This window comes from Oratosquilla oratoria, chromosome 10, assembly GCF_046742065.1.
Source record: "Oratosquilla oratoria isolate Oo_2021 chromosome 10, ASM4674206v1, whole genome shotgun sequence".
In the NCBI taxonomy this organism is placed as follows: Eukaryota; Metazoa; Arthropoda; class Malacostraca; order Stomatopoda; family Squillidae; genus Oratosquilla; species Oratosquilla oratoria.
In genome coordinates, this window is record NC_134786.1 from 9,317,820 (window position 1) to 9,337,819 (window position 20,000).

The 20,000-nt window shown below is 48.0% G+C and overlaps 1 protein-coding gene across 8 annotated transcripts in view; it reads right to left on the reverse strand.

Annotated features, from left to right (window-relative positions):
- The window catches only part of Mbs (Myosin binding subunit), a 374,604-nt gene that overhangs the window by 55,085 nt on the left and 299,519 nt on the right, over positions 1 to 20,000 (reverse strand). For 7 of the 8 annotated variants that reach the window (XM_076191439.1, XM_076191441.1, XM_076191438.1 and 4 more), the window contains one exon: positions 14,962 to 16,338. The exons of the other annotated variant lie outside the window; for it this stretch is intronic. In XM_076191439.1, the coding sequence (XP_076047554.1) occupies positions 14,962 to 16,338 (1,377 nt within the window). The remainder of the gene's footprint in view (positions 1 to 14,961; positions 16,339 to 20,000) is intronic. 8 annotated transcript variants of the gene reach the window in all.

The window sequence follows — 20,000 nt, forward strand, 5'->3', positions numbered from 1 at the left end:
TGCCTCTCTCTCTCTCTGACTCTGACTCTCTCTCTCTCTCTCTCTCTCTCTCTCTCTCTCTCTCTCTCCACCCCGATAACCACGCTTCCCTGCCTTCTGATTTTATTCTACCGAGGGAACCTCATCACAACTGTTGATCGATTTAAGGAAATAGGCAAGAACTGGTTTACCCATAGAGTGGTTAAGGAAGGGAATAGGCGTAGTCACCACGTACTCTGCGATGAAACTATCGGTTGTTTTAAAAGGTTAGATAACTTTATGGATGGGGGTGACAGACGGTAAGGGACATGGAACTGCCTAGTGTAGGCCTTAGGGTCTCTTGCAGCCTCCTTCATTCTTATCAAACAAGTCTTCCCGCTGCCTCAGCCGGTGATCATCTTTACATATTTGATTCTCTCTAACGCCAGACATTTGGTCCATGATTATTGTTTACCCAATGCATTGTTAGGCCGAATTTACACACACACACACACACACACACACACACACACACACACACACACACACAAACACACGTCTATAGTGGCGCAGTGGTAGCGATTGCAGCCGCTGCCACAGCGGTCCGGGTTCGAATTCCGCCCAGGGCTGGAATCATTTCAGTATCACTGCGCTGCGAGTCGTTACTCCAACTCTCGTGGGCGGGGGAGTAGGGTGTGTGTAAGGTCACAGCATTACCCATAGATCGGTCATATACGAGCTCTGAGCTCTCTTCCGGGAGGTCAATAACTGTCGATCACGAGTCCAACGCGTGATCTAAAGACCATGGTGAATCTCTCACTCATTCACTCACTCACACACACACACACACACACACACACACACACAAAAGAAAATCGACAGACTACATCTGCGACCCCCCTTTCCCCAAACTTCAATTCAGAACTTTACCCCTCCCTCCCCTCTCCCTCGACTTCAGCCGAATGAAGTCGCCAGGCCTTGCTGAAGGCGTCGCTGGAGCCATGGTGACGAGGCTGACGATGGAGTAGTTGGCACCCCACCACCACACAGGACGTCGCTGGCTGCCAAGGGACTCGAGAGTGACAGGTACACATAGAAAATGACGTACACATCAACTATATATACACATTATGTATGTGGGTATACGTGTGTGTATATTACATATATACTGTATATCATAATGTGTATGTGTGTGCGTGTGTTTACTAGAGAGAAATAGGTAGATCAGAGAGAGACTGTGGATACAACAGGCAACTATGACAGCTTACCTAATGGAGACTTTGTTAGTCAATAACGAGGTCAGATGCCAAACCGATAACAAATAAATAAATGAACTAAATAAGTAATAATTACACGAAAAAAATTAAATCACACCTGTCCTTAGGCAGGTTATTCGGGTTATTAGTTAACTACGTTAACAAAGTTAACTTGGTTGGCAGAATCGAGGGATCTACGTGGCCGACTCTGGAAAGGCACAGCATCGCAGCATTTGCCTCCAACCCCCAAGGCCTCAATGCAAACCGGCAACGGTGTCCCATTACGGCGGCAGAAGCAACACGGGAAGGAAGGAGGAGGAAGAGGAAAAGGGGGGAGGAAGAAGAGGAAAAGGGGGGAGGAAGAAGAGGAAAAGGGGAGGAAAAGGGGAGGAAGAAGAGGAAAAGGAGAGGAGGAAAAGGGGAGGAGGAAGAGGAAAAAGGGAGGAAGAGGGAAGGGAAAGAAGAGGGAAGGGGAGGAAGAGGGAAGGGGAGGAAGAGGGAAGGGGAGGAAGAGGGAGTAGAATGGAGGTGGGGAAGTGAGAAAAGGTGGAGAGTGAGGAAGAGGAGAAAGAAAAGGAGGACGAGGAGGGAAAGAAAGGGAAGGAAAATGAGAAGAGGAAAAATGTGGGTATATGAAGAGAAGGAAGAAAATGAGGAAGAAGAGGAAAGGGAGGAGGGGGAGAGGGGGATAGGGGGAAAGGGGGAGGGGGAGGAGGGCTGCCACCAGGTGCTGAAATCCCCTCCCCCCACCACCTCCAATTCTCAACAAATACCACACATTTCTCGCAGAACGAACGAACGAACGAAAAAACGGAAAGAGAGCGTGAAAATAAGTGACGGAGATAAATAAAGAGGGAGAGAAGGAGGGAGAGAGGGAGAGAGAGAGATGAAGGGAGGGAGAGAGATGGAGAGAGATGAAGACAGAGAGAGAGAGAGAGAGAGAGAGAGAGAGAGAGAGAGAGAGAGCTAATCGTAGTCGATTCGTCTCCGCCACAGACACCAGAGTAAAAGTAGTAGTAGTAGTAGTAGTAGTAGTAGTAGTAGTAGTAGAAGAAGTAGAAGAAGAAGAAGAAGAAGAAGAAGAAGAAGAAGAAGAAGAAGAAGAAGAAGAAGAAGAAGAAGAAGAAGAAGAAGAAGAAGAAGAAGAAGAAGAAGAAGAAGAAGAAGAAGAAGAAGAAGAAGAAGAAGAAGAAGAAGAAGAAGAAGAAGAAGAAGAAGAAGAAGAAGAAGAAGAAGAAGAAGAAGAAGAAGAAGAAGAAGAAGAAGAAGAAGAAGAAGAAGAAGAAGAAGAAGAAGAAGAAGAAGAAGAAGAAGAAGAAGAAGAAGAAGAAGAAGAAGAAGAAGAAGAAGAAGAAGAAGAAGAAGAAGAAGAAGAAGAAGAAGAAGAAGGAAGAACTGACAAAATGCGGAAGAAACGACGGCTACTCGCGGTCCTCCTGAGCAGTCTGCTTGTGGTCATGAGTAAGTACACAACCCTCCTCTCTCTCTCTCGGCTTTCAGTCCTGCCCAACAGTGGCACGAGTATCGTCCCCCCCCCACCATGTAAAAGCCACGGTCACCCGATCATCCCTATCTCCTTCCATCGTCCTCCTATTTCTACGATCGCCGAAAGAGAGCGGGGGGAGGGAGATGGGGGGAGGGAGATAGGGGGAGAGAGAGGGGGGAGGGAGATAGGGGGAGAGAGAGAGGGGAGGGAGATAGGGGGAGAGAGAGAGAGAGGGGAGGGAGATAGGGGGAGAGAGAGAGGAGAGGGAGTTAGGGGGAGAGAGAGAGGGGAGGGAGATAGGGGGGGAGAGGGGGAGGGAGATAGGAGAGAAAGGGGAGGGGGTAGAGAGTTACATCTTGTTGCATGGAGTTCCATGGACAACAGACTTGTTGGTCCTTACAAGGCTGTTCTGATACTTAACCTATAATTAATATATATATATATATTTTTTTAGAGAGAGAGAGGGAGAGAGAGATGGGGGAAGGAGGGAGAGGGGGGAAGGAGGGAGGGAGAGGGGGGAAGGAGGGAGAGAGAGGGGGAAGGAGGGAGAGGGGGGAAGGAGGGAGAGAGAGGGGGAGAGGAAGGGAGAGAGAGCGAAAAGCTCGATACTTGAAGGGTATTTTACAGCATCCCCCAACGGATAGGCCGAAGGTCCTGCAGTGGACCCTGAAGGCACTTCCATCCACTCGGCGAGGCCTCTTTGGGCCTCCGCCCACAAATATACACTGTAGACCGATCCACACCTTCAAGTTCGCCGCCAACCTCCCTCACGCCCACACAAAACCCCCCCAGATGCAGCACCATGGAGTGTGAGTGTGAGTGTGAGTGTGTGTGTGTGAGAGAGAGAGAGAGAGAGAGAGAGAGAGAGAGAAAAGAGAGAGAGAGAAAAGAGAGAGAGAGAGAGAGAGAGAGAGAGAGAGAGAGAGAGAGAGAGAGAGAGAGAGAGAGAGAGAGGGGAGCTGCGGAGAGAGCGATATGCAAGAAGAGAGGGGGGAGGGGAGAGAGAGCGAGATGCAAGGAGAGATGGAAAGAGGGGGTTTGGGAAGAACGAGAGCGAGAGGTAGAAACAGGAAAAGAGACAACGAGGTAAAGAGGGAAAGGAAGGCAGAGAAAGAGAAAGAGAGAGAGAGAGATACCACCGGGGGTAGGGGCTTGGGGGGGGGGGCTGTTAGTTGAGAGGCTGAGCTCTCAGTTTACCCGGGGCGCCATGTAAATATTTGCCTGCTGGCCCTCGACCTCGTGCTTGAGCAAGCCGAGGAGGAGGTCGGCTAACACCTCACCACCCTCGAGCTGCATTCCGAGGATGACGCTCGGCCTCAAGTCACCTGAAAGTGTCCCTCTCGAGAAATCGTTCCCGGACTGACGCGGCCGCTGGAAATAGAGAGAGAGAGAGAGAGAGAGAGAGAGAGAGAGAGAGAGAGAGAGAGAGAGAGAGAGAGAGAGAGAGAGGAGAGAGAGAGAGAGAGAGAGAGAGAGAGAGAGAGAGAGGAGGGAGAGAGAGAGAGAGAGAGAGAGAGAGAGAGAGAGAGAGAGAGAGAGAGAGAGAGAGAGAGAGAGAGAGAGAGAGAGAGAGAGAGAGAGAGAGAGAGAGAAAAGAGTTAATGCTGGAGGTAGGACTCTCGCTTTTCCTGTTGCTCTCAAATGACCGAAGAAGGAAGAAAAAGAATTTGAAGAATCAAAAGTAGAACAATTAGAAGTGGAAAGAAAAATTATAAGTAGAAGGATTTGAAGTAGAAAATTAGATGTAAAAGAATTAGAGGAAGAAGTGGAAGAAAAAGCGTAAATAGATGTAGAGGACGAAGAAATTTTGAAGAATGATAAGAATTCGAAGAAGGACAACGAGGAATGGCAACGAGACGCGTCATTCCTTCGGAGTCGCATCACGCCACGTGACCGTGACGTGACGTGACGTCCGTCCGCTCCAATCATGTCACATTGTCACGAGAGTTCGTCCGTACGTCCTCGAGGTTCCCCCCTCCCCCCCCACTCCAAATGATGATGGAGGGTCCACTGGGGTCAATCTATCCAATCAACTGCAATGCAGAGGAATGCAGTCTTGGGTCAAATAGAATAACCCTCAGTATGACCAGACAAGAAAGAGAGAGAGAGAGAGAGAGAGAGAGAGAGAGAGAGAGAGAGAGAGAGAGAGAGAGAGAGAGAGAGAGAGAGAGAGAGAGAGACCATGCAGAGGAATGCAATCTTGGGTCAAATCGAATAACCCTGATTATGATCAGACGAGAAAGGGATGGAGAGAGAGAGAGAGAGAGAGAGAGAGAGAGAGAGAGAGAGAGAGAGAGAGAGAGAGAGAGAGAGAGTAGAAACCTGGTTCTCTTCCGCGAAGAGTTACTCGTAATGTGTGGGAAAGGGAAAACGATTGTGTTGTCTTGAATCGTCCTAGAGTTCGTAATCTCGAACTCCGCGACCCGTTAGGACTCCCCCATACTCCCCCGATATTCCCAAACATTGGATGGACGTCGCACGGACCTCCGATAATTAATTAGGAAGTCGGCACCTTCCTCATCTTCATCCACACTCCTAACACGTTTTCCGTTGTTTACTGTGACGTCACACCCACAACCCGTTTTCTGTTTACTGCGACGCAACTGCCACGCCCCCTTTTAATTGCAGGGTTTGGTTAGCTTGAAGGCGCTATCACACTGGGCTATTTTTCCTCCAACCTCCGATTCATCGGCGGTATACCGCCCACCTCCAGCAATTTTTTTTCAGCCGTCAAATCGTTATGGCAATTTTTTTTCTTTTCTCAACAAAAATTACATAGAATGTCATTTGATATGCTGGAGGAAAATCATCTTCCTCCAGCATATCAGATTCCTTTCCGAAAGCTGCGAGTTGCTCCAACAGTCGGAGGAAATTAGCCCAGTGTGATAACTTTTACATCGTAGTGCTAAAGCCGTGGAGCCCCGTCCCTCTTGGTGACGTCACCACATGACGTCACAAAACATCTACACCACCCACACAGTTCGACGGATCAGGGAGACCTTAGGGCTTTGGCAGGACGACGCGGTGGCACCCAATTTAAATTTTGATCAGGTAAAATGGGATCTCGATCAACCAGGATCCCGTTTTCTTCCTTCTTTTCTTCGAAACTCCGTTTTCTTCTCATTCCGCCCCCGCCAAGATGAATACAATCATTTGACGCTAACCAGAACAAACAATTCAAGGTACGTCACTCTATTAAGCAAATTTAATCTTATCTAAGCTACTTGTGTCAAACGTATAAAGGCTGCCGCCAGGTGATTTTTTCGTTCAGTAAAAAAAAATATTTCGTGTGGCTTCCAATCGATTGTATTCAGTACAGTAAAACCCCCGTTAGGTTCAGCGAAAGTATTAATATAGACTAGAATAAACTCTGGCAGCGGATTCTCCTCCTCCTCTTCCTCTCCTTCCTCCTCCCCCTCTTCTCTCATCACGTATTCGGTCAGTGTTTCCAAAGCATCAATGATAAGATACACAGATCGTCTTCCTCACCTCTACAGGCAAAATCCCTCTCTCTCTCTCTCTCTCTCTCTCTCTCTCTCTCTCTCTCTCTCTACCCCCACACACGTGCATGCCAGATTTACACATGCCAACTCTACGCCCACATCTACACACACACACAGCATCGCTGCACTGCGGGTCGTTACTCCAGCTCTCGTGGGCGGGGAGTTGTGTGTGTGTGTGTGTGTGTGTGTGTGTGTGTGTGTGTGTGTGTGTGTGTGTGTGCGTGCGCGCTTATGTGTGTGTGTGCGCGCGTATGTGTGTGTGTGTGTGTGTGTGCGTGTAAGGTCGCTGCATTACCCGTAGATCGGTTATATATGAGCTCTGAGCTCTCTTCCGCGAGGGAAATAGATGTCGATCACAAGTCCAACACGTGATCCAAGACCATGGTGAATCACACACACACACACACACACACACACACACACACACACACACACACACACACACACACACACCGAACTGAAAACTATAGAAATGTTGCTCCATTCCCGTTTGTTAGAATTTGGTAAATTATGTAAACACACACGAACACACGTACGTACAGTGAGGCAGCGTGGTGTGTTTATGATAGCCCTGTGCTACGATACTAACCATGTTTACTTGAAAGTTGGTAAGAATTTGCTTCCTCACTGCTCCCTAACACGTCGTTTGCAATCCTCAATTTGATCTCCTCATTGTGTACATTCCTCCCCCCCCCCAAAAAAAAAAAAGTTCTTTGTATGGACTTGATCAAGAATACTGATCACGTGACTTTCACAATTCCGTTAAACATTTGTCTGCTGACAATAAACAGAGTAAGAAGTGGGCTCCCACAACTGTACTCGCTTGGATGCAAGACTGTGGTCCTAGCGTGGAGGGTGCGGGTGAGGGCAGGTGGTGGGTGTGGTGGTAGTGATGTGATGATGATAGTGGTGGATATGATAGATGTGGTGGTGGTCAAGGCAGTGGTGGATGAGGTGATACTGTAGGTGGTGGTGGTGGTGGTAGAGACAATGTTGGATGAGGTGATGGTGTAGTGGAAGTGGTGGAAGTGGTGGAGGATGTGATGGTGGTAGTGGTGATGGTGGATGTGGTGGTGGTGGAGGAGGCAGTGGTGGATGAGGTGGTGGTGTACTAGTACTGGTAGTGGTGGATGAGGTGGTGGTAAAGATAATGGTGGATGAGGTGATGGTGGTAGCGTTGCTGCTGGAGTTGGGTGGGGTGTTTGCGTGGCCAGTGCACCACCCCCCACACTCCCCCCCCCAACTCCCCGGCCCTCAGGCTGGAGTGCCCAGGCCACTCCACCACCAAACAAGGCTCGCTCGGCGGCGTCGTCGTCGTCGTCACAGCCAATACAATGCCGAGGGCTTCAATCGCCCCTCTCCAGAACAACAACAACTCATGACGTCACTACAACGCGCTACCACTTGTACCACCCCAACCTTAGCAAAATATAATTAAATTGGTTGCCATCTTACGCCGCCCATCCAGGCACGCAAACCAGGCCATTAAATCCCGATTATAACAATGTTAAGATTTCATCTTGGGTTTCATTGACGGGAATCCCGTTGACCCATAGAGTTTGGCAACGGTCCTCCGACCTTAACACAGATATCTGGGAATCTATGTTGGACTGTCTGTTGTATTAGCATGGGTCAACGATTAACAGTAGGGCGCGAGCAGTCGGCGGTTGCAAGCATTCACTATGCGAAAGCTAAGAGATTAGCAAATAACGCTGAAATTGACCATGGAACCGGCCCGGGGACAGAGTGAAAGCCTTCCGGAGCTGCACTTCTAGTTGTAGGCTAAGGAACGGACGAGTTTTGAAGACGGAAAGTAGATGGTTCTTGTTCGTCCCGATGCAGCAAAACCGACGATTACAGGATCAACTCCACTAGAGTACATAACGTATAACATGACTCGTGACACGCAAAGATTACTCGTCAATGACGCCACTGTGCCGCCAGCAGAGATCTCGAAGGACAAACTAGAATGCATCGGTCATACCAACACCAATCGTATGAATTTACACGAACGTTTTCCAGTTACCGATCGAATGCTAACGAAACCCAATGTCTTTACAAAGTTAAACCTCGATTCGAACTTGGGTTGGAAAAAACTGACTGAAAGTTGGCTCCCTTTCCTTCATCAGTGCTGTCGCTTGTGTGGCGTCACATACAACGTACTATTCGCAGATTATATAATAATAAAAAAAAATAATAATAATAAAAAAACGTTCTCCCTCGTGAGGGTATAGCCCACATCTACTGAGAAACACACTCCTTAAATTCCATTCAACAACAGATCAGGATGGCGGGTCGAGGGGGGGGAAGGAGTGAGTGAGAGAGTGAGAGAGTGAGAGTGAGAGAGAGAGAGAGAGAGAGAGAGAGAACTCACAAACTGACTCCCCCTTCCGTCATTTCTCTCCCTCTTTCACACACACAAATACACGAGCGCGCGGCAGTCGGACTCCAATCCTTATCCAAGCACTCAGCTCACGCACCACATCCGCCCCCAATCTTTTCACACACACACACACACACACACACACACACACACACACACACACACACACACACGACTGAAATAATTTCATTATCGCTGCGCAGCGGGTTGTTACTCCAACTCTCGTGGGCGGGGAATTGGGTGTGTGTGTGCGTGTACGGTCATAGAATTACCCATACATCGGTCATATACGAGCTCTGAGCTCTCTTCCGTGAGGGAAATAGTTGTCGATCACGAGTCCAACACGTGATCCAAAACCATGGTGAATCACTCTCACACACACAGTCTTTAAAAGTTTAAAGTTAATTCTTATCATCGGAACCGAGAATATTTAAGTTTAACCAGGAAAGAGGCAATGGCCTCCACCTGTCAAGACGTGGATTTAATCTAGACGTAGGGAAGAAGCCACTTCGCCAGACGCGTTGTCAAGGGACGGAAACCTACGAGTACAAGGGAACGTACCAAAATTCGAAATGTTATGACTCAGTCAGAGAATCTGAGCAATGTGGCATAATGTCTGCCCCTTTTTTTATTTAAACCTTTCTTCTCTCAATTCCTCTGGCATTCAACTTCATTAAGGTCACACCGGTCTAGTGCTGGCACTGTCTGGCACTGTAACCAACATGTGCATACACGTACATTCGTGTCGCAAGTGACACCATCTCAGCCCTTCTAGCGTGTCACGCGTGACACAGATTGTGTTGCGGGCATGACCCCTTGGACAAAATCCGTCACCATCAACACAAACTTGTCGAGGTTCAACGTCGTCGTCTTCCTTCCTCATCTTCCCGAGGTTCGCCTCTTCATTCATTGCCGAATCCCACCACCACGCAACACACGCACAAGCACTGCACACAAAAACACATACACAACACAAAACACATACACAACACACAAAAATACATACAACGCAAAAATACATAAAACACAAAAACACATACACAACAAAAACAAATACACACAAAAACACATACAACACAAAAACATATACACAACAAAAACAAATACACACAAAAACACATACAACACACAATGACAAACATACACACAACACACAAATACACGTACGCGAAGACGGTCTCTCAAATCCTCATCCAAGCAGACTGCTCACGCACCACGTCCACCCCGAATCTTCACTCACTCACACACACACACACACACATACACACACACACACATAAACCGTGCCATCATCAACACTCTTATCATCTATACATACATACATACATACACGCAGTGGGCTATGGTGTGAACCCTGCACAGCACCAGTGTAGGTTCGAGTCCCGACCACTGACTCAACTTAGCCATGAATGAATAAATATACACACACAAACTGTTCCATCATCAAAACCATTACCATCTACACAAACGCACGCGCACACACACACACAGCCGAATAAGAGAGCCTGGATGTCGGCAGTACAAAGGGACAAGCGACAGCAAGACCGGGACGGCGTTCGTATCTATCCTCATTTCCAGTGTTACCGTCTTGTGCTTAGAAGGTGCGATCCGGGACTACAGGCCATCGCAAGGGACCATGGTCCTTGTGTCCCATGTGCTTTAAGGTCCAAATTAGCTAACATGGCCTCGTTCCCGGGGTCCCATTTCTTTTTTCTCTCCGTAGGGTCACGTCTTCCCGTCTCGTTTTGGTCATCTCTAAAGAACTATGACGCAGACTCATTTACAACGAGGTTTCCAAGTCACCTTTCCTCCTACGCTGGCACTTCTTCACTTCCAACTGGTATCTTCAATTCCTCACGGTGATGTCTTCGACAGACATACTTTTCTTTTTATCATTATCGATCCCTTCTTAGGAGGAAAGAGCCTTTGGTACATGTATATACGTATGTATGTATGTATGTGTGTACGTACGTATGTATATATTATTAATTTTTTTGGGGGGAAGGGGGGAAGACCTTTGGCATGTTTGTCTTGAAACTTTACACTTGTGCGTTTCACCAGTATAACGGACGTAACGCTTTGCGAGACGTCCGGGGACAGCAGGAAATTCCGCTTTACTTGGAGAGGGGTGCATCACACAGTCCGGCCATGAAATGGCAGTTATTAGGATCACTTAGGCGTTGTGTTGTCAGCCCATGTTCGTGCCACAACTGGATTTCAGGCGGACGGCGGGGCGCTTTGCCGTGCGCGCGCGCGCGTGTGTGTGTGTGTGTGTGTGTGTGTGTGTGTGTGTGTGTGTGTGTGTGTGTGTGTGTGTGTGTGTGTGTGTGTGTGTGTGTGTGTGTGTGTTTCACCATGTTCTTGGATCACGTGTTGGACTCGTGATCGACATTTATTAACCACCCGGATGAGAGCTCAAGAGCTCGTATGACCGATCTATGGATAATACTTAGAAGGGAGAAAAGGAGAGGTGGGGAGAGTTAGAAGGGAGAAAAGGAGAGGTGGGGAGAGGCAGATGGGGGAGAGGGAGAGGTAGGAAGAGGGAGAGATAGGAAGAGGGAGAGGGAGCGGGAAGGAAAAGGTGCGAAGTGGGGAAATAGAAAGAGGTGGGGGGAGGGATATAGGGAGAGGGGGGGGAGGGAAAGGAAGAGATGTGTGGGTTCAAGAGAGAGGAGAGAGGAGGGAGGAAGGGAGAGAGAAAGAGAGAGAGAGAGAGAGAGAGAGAGAGAGAGAGAGAGAGAGAGAGAGAGAGAGAGAGAGAGACTAGTCCACAGGTATATTTCTCTATTCAAGTCAACAAAGAAATGTCTGGCTTTAAACAAGTAGTCCATGCAGTAGCTATTACGGTGTGCGCACGCGCACACACACACACACACACACACACACGAAAAAAATCTCAAATGCCACTTCCGAAACATTTTATATGCGCACACTGTATGTACGGCAGCCGAATTCATGGCTAGGAGCACGCCAGTGTTCTGAGCATGAGCAAATGCAACGTCACCGCTTATGTCACTCCCGCAATCACAGGCGATTCATATTCGCGAATACGGTATAACGATCGGCTGTTAACCTAACAAAATCTACCACACAGTTTACAATAACGTTGATTTTAACTCCTATTTTGCAACTCTTCAAACAAATTTGTAATTAAATTTCACCTGCAGAGGCTTATCGGCTTCCGCCATTTTGAATTTCTAACTTTAGGTGGAGAAACGGTTCCCAGTACGGCTGCCGTACTTCTAACCAGTTCGTATTTTCAATCTCAAACTATTTCTGGCAGCACAGGTTATCAAAAATGTTGTGGTCACCCCAACATATGCTTCCGTTTTCTGTACTCTACTCCATGTAAGAGAATGTAACCACCAAGGGGAGACTTCAGTGTCTCCCAACTCTACATCACATAATATTCTACTGTGCCACATACTACTTTGTTTTGGCTGTAAATATATATATATTCAGATGGAAACAACATGCATTAGTAAATTCACGAGTGCCTTAATACCTGACAATTTGATTGTAACTAATGCCTATTTCAATCAATTGATCGACGTCTCGGTTGTAATTTGAGGCCGGGTCACCGAGGTTTTGTGGAACAAAAGGATGGGAAGATTTTAAGAGTAAAATGTTAAGTGTTGAAGCTTGAACTTCGCTTCATTATGCAGACGCTCTTTCGTTTGGCATCAAATGATACACAGCTTGGTGTATGAAAAATATATGCATGTCAACACTATAACGCACGCACGCACGCACACACACACACACGTATCTCTCTCACACACACACACACACCTCACGTATTGCACAAACACAAACATGCGTCTCTCTCCCTCTCTCACACACACACACACGCTGAACGAATTCTCACAAACACACACGCGCGCGCGCCTCACGCATTGCACGAACACATGCGCTTTTCTGTAAACAACCTAGTTTTTTTCTCTCTGATGACGTCAGAGAAAGGGATATGTTGCTATCCTGGCAGCTGGTCGGAACCTGGGCAGCACCCAGGCCCATTCCCCAGAACCAGCTGTCCGCGTCCCCCCCCCAACGCCCCCAGTTGCTGGCTAGTTGCCGCCTCGGTTTTTTTTTCCGCGAACATAAACATGTCAGCGTGTGCCTAACTGTAAATACCTTGAGGCCGCGGTTCCCCTCTTCGGGCCTGTCCGCCTGATAATCCCCGTGCTTATGTAACGCTGTTTGCAAATTTCTCTTAGATCATTTCGTCACAGAACTAAGACGTCCGATTTCCACCTGACGCTTCGAGTTCCCTGTTTCCCCTTCGCCTCCCTTCCCCTCCTCCCCTCCTTCCCCCCAGAATTTCTTCAAATCTGCTAGGGGAGAATCCACGATGAACCCAAAACTGGGAATACAATAATTTGGCTTCACCACAAGATCAACGCTTCAGTGCTTGGCAGGTGCATGCCCACCCCACGCCACGCCACACTTGTTTATCCTCTGCAGTCTCTCATCCCGAAACCGAATTGATAATAAATACTGACAATGCACGAGAAAATGATGAAAAATAAATACCTACACTGCTCGAGGAAATATTGAAAACGTTGTCACTCCTGACTTTTGAGAAATTTCTTTTAACTCACACAATGCACTTTTTCCAATCATGCGTGTATATATAATATATACACCATAAATTACAACTCGTTCACTTCCACTATATATCAAATCTTGTACAATTAATCGCACCTTCCTGTTATCATGGATAAGAATGCTGAAACAAGGAATGACCAAGATACACATTCACATAGTAAATCAAATATAGAACTAATAAACAATCAATTAATTAATAATATGAAATACAAACCTTTGTATGGCCGATGCATCATTGATTCTGAAATCACATGAACACAGCAAACGGACAAAATTACTTAAGTATTATCAAAACAGTTAGTATGAATCTTGAGGCAAACGAACACCAAGTTAAGGAGACACACTGGGGTCACTATGGGCCGGGTCAGGCCAGGTCACACGTGACGTCAATTCAAAATCGAAACCGGGGACATCGACTAGTCGGCGGCACAATATATATATATATATATATATATATATATATATATATATAATATACACATACATACATACGAAGGCAGAAAATATGGAAGGAACACTGGGCCGTTTGTAATCACACTAAACGAAAAATAAAAACAAATAAGCAATTTTTTTTACTCTACGGCACATTACACGACACACCGACTTGTATTCACGTACATGTTTTGTGTACATGCGAATATGTGTTACATGTAAGCACGCTTATCCGCATGACCAATTCAAAAGCTCCTACAAACATGTACACACGCACGCACGCACGCACGCACACGCACACACTACAAGGTTGGTCTGGTTGCTGCACAGAATGTAGCAAGGTTAGGTGGGCCGGGAGGCGAGTAGACGAGGTGAGAGAGAGAGATGAGAGAGAGAAGTGAGATGAGCGAGAGAAGTGAGATATGAGAGAGAGAGAGAGAGAGAGAGAGAGAGAGAGAGAGAGAGAGAGAGAGGAGAGAGGAGAGAGAAAGAAGAAAGAGGAGAGAGAGAGAGAGAGAGAGAGAGAGAGAGAGAGAGAGAGAGAGAGAGAGAGAGAGAGAGAGAGAGAAATGGGGGTGAGAGACAAGAGGACAGAGTGAGGGAGAGGGAGAGATAAGAGAGGAGTGTATATAGAAAGGAGAATGAAGCGAAAGAGGAGTGGAAGGAAGAGGAGAAGGGAGAGGAAAGGAGATGAAGAGGAGAAAGGAGAGAAAAGGAGCGAAAGAGGAGAGGAAGGAAGAGGAGAAGGGAGAGGAAAGGAGATGAAGGTAGGAGGAGGAGAAAGGAGAGGAAAGGAGAGGAAAGGAGAGGTGAGGATAAGGGAAGAAAGGGGAGGAGAGAGGTAGAGAGGAAGGTAGATATAGAGAAATAGAGGTAGATAAATAGAGTGTGGGGGGGAAGAGTAGGGAGAGCGAGAGTGACAGACAGAAAGGTGGAGGGAAGGTAAGGGGGGAGGTGAGGGGTTTGACCTCGTCTGACCTAACCACGTCCAGTACCTGGATCGAAAAACAATGGCCAGAAAGATCCAAGTGCATAATTTTTCTTTTACTCATTCCCACTCTCTTTCACTCTCTCTCTCTCTCATGTAAAGTTTCGACCTAAAGCGAAGAAGTTTCCTCTACGGTGTTCGGCGCGTCAAGTACCGAGGGAATGTGTCCACCAGGGGTCTTACAAGGCTACCAAATAAACTCAGAGGGGTTTACCTTCGTAGGTAGCAAATCCTAAACAAACATTAAAATTCGGTGTGAGCATGCGCGAACGAGACACGTGACAAAGGGAAGGAGTTGAGGGAAAGGGAGAGGGGGGGTGAAGAAACCTTTTTTTTGGGGGTCCTACCTGGTCCTCGAATCCCTTTTGCGTACCGCTACCAGGTGCTTGACCATGTTCCTCGTCCATCCAAAACACACCTACACCTCCTCCTCCCCCTGCGGCGGGGGAGGGCTCCCCTACCGCGGCACTATTCTGCGCTAAACTCGCCTCAAGTTCCCTTTTCGCCCGTTCCGCCTCCTCCTCCTCCTCGTCTCTCCTCCTTATCGCCTCCCACTTCTCCCGTCGCTTTCTCTCCTTCTCGGCGTTCTCCTTCCGGATCTTTTCGACCTCCTCCTCGTAGTACTGTGCGAGGAGGGCCTCCACGTCCAAGGTTGGAGTTCCAGGGGTCTCTGGAGGTTTCTGCTGGCCGACGGAGGCGCTGCCCTCGATCTCTGAGGTGCGGCCAGACGCCTCGTCTTTCTTCCTCTTCGCAGCTTCCAACTCCTCCGGATCTTTGTTCTTCTCCTCCGCCTTCATCTTCTTGTCGAGCTCCTTCTTGACCTTCTTCTTCCTTCTCTTTTCGAACTCCTTCTCGGCCTCCTCCGTGGCCATCTTCTTGACGTCATCCTTCTTCTTCTTCTTCCACACGGCCTCCTGCTCCTCCAGCCTCTTCTCCTCCTCTAACCTCTCCTGTTCCTTTTTCCTCCTCTTCTCCTCCTCCAGCTTCTCCTGTTCCTTCTTCTCCTCCTCTCTTTTGTGCCTCTTCTCTTCCCTCTTTTCAATAACCTTGGTGTTCTTCTCCTCTCCCTCTTTCTTCGTTCTACTCTCAACCTCCTTCTTCTCTTCCCTGGCCTCCTGTGCCTTCTCCGCCTCCTTCTTCTTCAGGTACCATTTCTCTACCTCCTTCCTGGCTGCCTCTTTGGACGCTATCTTGCTCCTCTTCTCCTCCTCCTCCTCAATCGTTCTCTCCTCCTCCACCTCTTCCTTCTCTTTCCCTTCCCCTTTTACCTGTGTCTCCTCCTCTTCCTCTTTCTCCTTCTCCTCCTCCTCCTCTTTCTTCTTCCTGGCCGCCTCCTCGGCCGCCTTCTTCATGGCGTACCATCTCTCGACCTCCTCGAGTTTCTCGTTCAGCTTCGACTTGACCCTGGCCTTGTACTCGTTGCTCCTCCGGTTGTTGTTCCTGTCCTTATCTCCCGCCGCCTTCTTCTCCAACGCCTTCTTCTCGATCTCCTTCTTCAACTCCTCGATCTTCCTCCTCCGTTCGTTCTTCTCCTGGAGCACCTTGTTCCTCCGGTTGATACGCTCCGTCTCGTTCTTAATAGTATTTACTTTGACTATAACTACCTTAACATCATCGTCCTCCTCCTCCTCCTCTTCGTCCTCCTCGTCCTCGTCCTCCTCCTCCTCCTCTTCCGTATCATCATCATTCTGATCTTTATCTCTGTTCCCCGCTAATTCACTTACCTGAAAAGAAAAGAAAAAAACATTAGAATCAAATGAACAACATCAAGAACAACTTTAAAGACTATCATAAAACACAACCACAGTAACCCGACATCTGAGAGAGAGAGAGAGAGAGAGAGAGAGAGAGAGAGAGAGAGAGAGAGAGAGAGAGAGAGAGAGAGAGAGAGAGAGAGAGAGAGAGAGGAGAGAGACCCCTCCTGCGATATAATGTGGCAACTGTCAAGTCTAACAATATGAAGTCATAAATAGTAATAATTATGAGACTTCTGTGGTGTCAGACCTAATATAGCTAGGCATGAGGTCGTGTGCGCGCGCGCTTGTGTGTGTGTGTGTGTGTGTGTGTGTGTGTGTGTGTGTGTGTGTGTGTGTGTGTGTGTGTGTGTGTGTGTGCGCGCGCGTGTATATTCACCTTGGTCTTTTGATCACGTGCTGGATTCGTGATCGACGGCTATTTCCCTCCCGGAAGAGAGCTCAGAGCTCGTATGACCGATCTATGGGTAATGCTGTGACCTTACACACACACACCCAACTCCCCGCCAACGAAAGGTGGAGTAACGACTCGAAGCGCAGCGATACTGAAAATATTTCAGCCCTGGTCAGGATTCGAACCCGGACCGCCTTAGTGACAGTCAGGGACTCTAGCAACCGCGCAACCGTGTGTGTTTAGTAATCTTGCATCGTGTGACGAGCGGGAAGGACATGTCAAGGAATACCGCGGACACACGAATCCGCCCCACCTTTTGACGGTGCGTCCATACTCCAACATAAACACTTAATTAATAAACAACGTCGGTTGCCAACCAAGCGGCACATGATCGTGTCCCGGGGGCTTGACCAAGTTCAAAGTTGCAAACCGACACAGTACGTGTTAATTCTTCATTTCTACCATTTCACTCTACGAGTACGGACGTCAGGCAGGGGCATCTCCCTCTCAACCGTCTTCAAATCCCGTCAAACGTACACACACACACACAAACATACACACACATATACACATACGCACAACACACACATACATACACAAACACACACGCACACACACACACACACATATACACATACGCACAACACACACATACATACACACACACACATGCACACACGCACACACACAGTCTTCATCTGGAAGTGCAGCCCCGAGGGGTTGACTTTCGGTCTTCAAACTTAGCCCAAGTTCTCTCTCTCTCTCAACTACATTTCCTTCATCGTTTTATACAAGGAAACCTAACAACCGGCGACTGCTCGTAAGATGGTAACCCATGGACATAAGCCATCCACCGGACGCGACTCACTCAGCGTCAGTCCTTCGCTATGCCTTACTGCATATGGTGTACAAAGATTCGTTATTTAAACAGCCTTCAAGAGATCGCAGAGTATCATTTCCCATCAAATGTTGGAGTTGAACATTTAAGACTTCAACATTCGACTCCAACTACTATTACTACTACTACTATACACGTCACATGGGAACCGTCCTAAACTATAAAATAAACATGTCCAACGTTTTTCCGCGGAGAGGTCTACTGGGAGGGCCCGGCCGAGACCGTTGCCATCCGCTGTGGGGCTGTGGAACTCGAGGAAACAGCAACAATCACTCTCTTCAAGAATAGATGGTTGAGCATCCCTCTTATATTTCGGCAAGTATCAGGTTAACTTTAACGAAGACAGTTTTCTAAGAATGTCGAAGCTACTAGTCTGTAACAGGCGAGGTGGAAGGCTGCCATTACCAGTTATCCGTATATTCTTCTAACATGAGCCTATATTGCAATCACAAGTGAGCACATGCACAAACATACATACATACAGTAAATACACGTACGCACACACATTTAAACTATGCATGATAACAGAAGAACAAATCTTCCTGCATGCTACATTATAATTATACCAACAGTCTACGGCAAAATCCCGCCACGGTTTGTAGTTGATAAACAAACAAAAGTGTCCATCCGAAATACCAAACGATTAAGACGAACAGGCAAGACGAAGCGAAAGAAAAAAGTACACGAGGGGAAAGACAACGACGACGACAACGGGTCTCCTCCCCACCTCTTGTAGCCAGAACGATACAAAAGACGAGCTTCCCCGTGTTCACTGACGGGGGATTTCAAGTCCACCAGAGAGGTGGATGAAAGTGGACATCGTATATGTAGAAAAAGAGTAAAACGAAGCAACAGCCTTCGCCGTACTTGATCGTCCCCCCGCCCTGACGGAGGTACACGCCGTCTGGTGCCCTCGATACAGTGCGAGACGGAGCCAGCCAGCCTGCCAAGCCTCAGGTGGGTGCCACGCCGTGCCCATGGCACTCGGCACGTCTCCGTTTCTTGGAACGTTCACCCAAGGCAGTGTGTCACGACCGTTCCTGTGAAGGGTGCAGTTTCCATGGGAACGAGTCCTTGTTGTCGGATGTACGGCCTTCCTTCTCCTGCCCGCAAAGAACAAACTATTTCTTGTCAGTCCGGTGACACAACTTAGCCTCTCATTCCCGCTAGGAACGAAGGATTTCATGTCAGTGGGCAGATCCTGGCCCTCGCCGGGTCTCGATCGACCGTGACCGTCTTCAGGCTGGAGTCCACCTCTCATTCAGCTGCATGGCAACGTCCAACCTTAGCCAGAACAATATTCACGAAGTGAGTCACAGTATTGAACGACTTAGGAGTTCCACTGCCGCCAGCCCCCCACCCCCCCTCTCTCTCTCTCTCCTTAGAAGTCCATGGGATGAGCCCATACCCCCTTTCATTATATTTTATTAGTACTTTTACCACTATAGCCGCCATGCGATTTCATTCAGCGAGGCAACCTATCCCTCGGCAACAGCTGGACCAAGTTATCAGCAAGTGCGTGACCCGCATCACGATACCATGCGGTCCGGACACGATAACCACCGGCCCGCCACAGGGACCCCCCCCACGGACCCGCTCCCCCCGCAAGGAATGTCACGCTGATGCGACCAGGAGGCACCTGTGTCACCGCCGCCGTCGCCACGGGAGTACCAAGGTGCCAAGTCAGAGGAGGAGACCTTAAAACTCGTTATTCCATAGGGGACATGCTCACTACAGCAAAATCGCCTGGTACTCGGGAATCAGTAATGGATGAGAGGGGGAGAGGGGGAGAGTGAGAGAGAGATAGGGGGAAGAGGGAGAGGGGGAAGGGAAAGAGAGAGATAGAGATGGAGGGGATGAGACGGAGAGAGATATAAGAGATGAAGAGAGAGGGAGTGAGTGAGTGAGAGGGAGAGATATAGAGATGGAGGGAGGGAATGAGTGTGAGAGACTACTGGGAGTGTGGGATTATTGCTTTATGTTTGTTAAGAATTAATACCCACCCCAATTTGATCCTGCATTGGTGAACGTGACATTAGTTTAATTATATATATATATATATATATATATATATATATATATATATATATATACATACATACACGCACACACACTTTGATTTTGTGAGAAGGGTTCTTATGGCTCAAAGCCTTCCTGCCTTAGTTATTTTGTCTGCACGCCACATCGAAATGGGGGTCATTTTGCAGAAAAAAAGGAAGTCCCGGCATAGCAGATGTCAAAGAAACAAGACCAAGAGTACACCAAAGTACACCAAAGGTCCTATAAAAAGTTCGATCAAAAGAATACCGACGCGCTCGCCCTAATTGCCCCCCCCCTTTC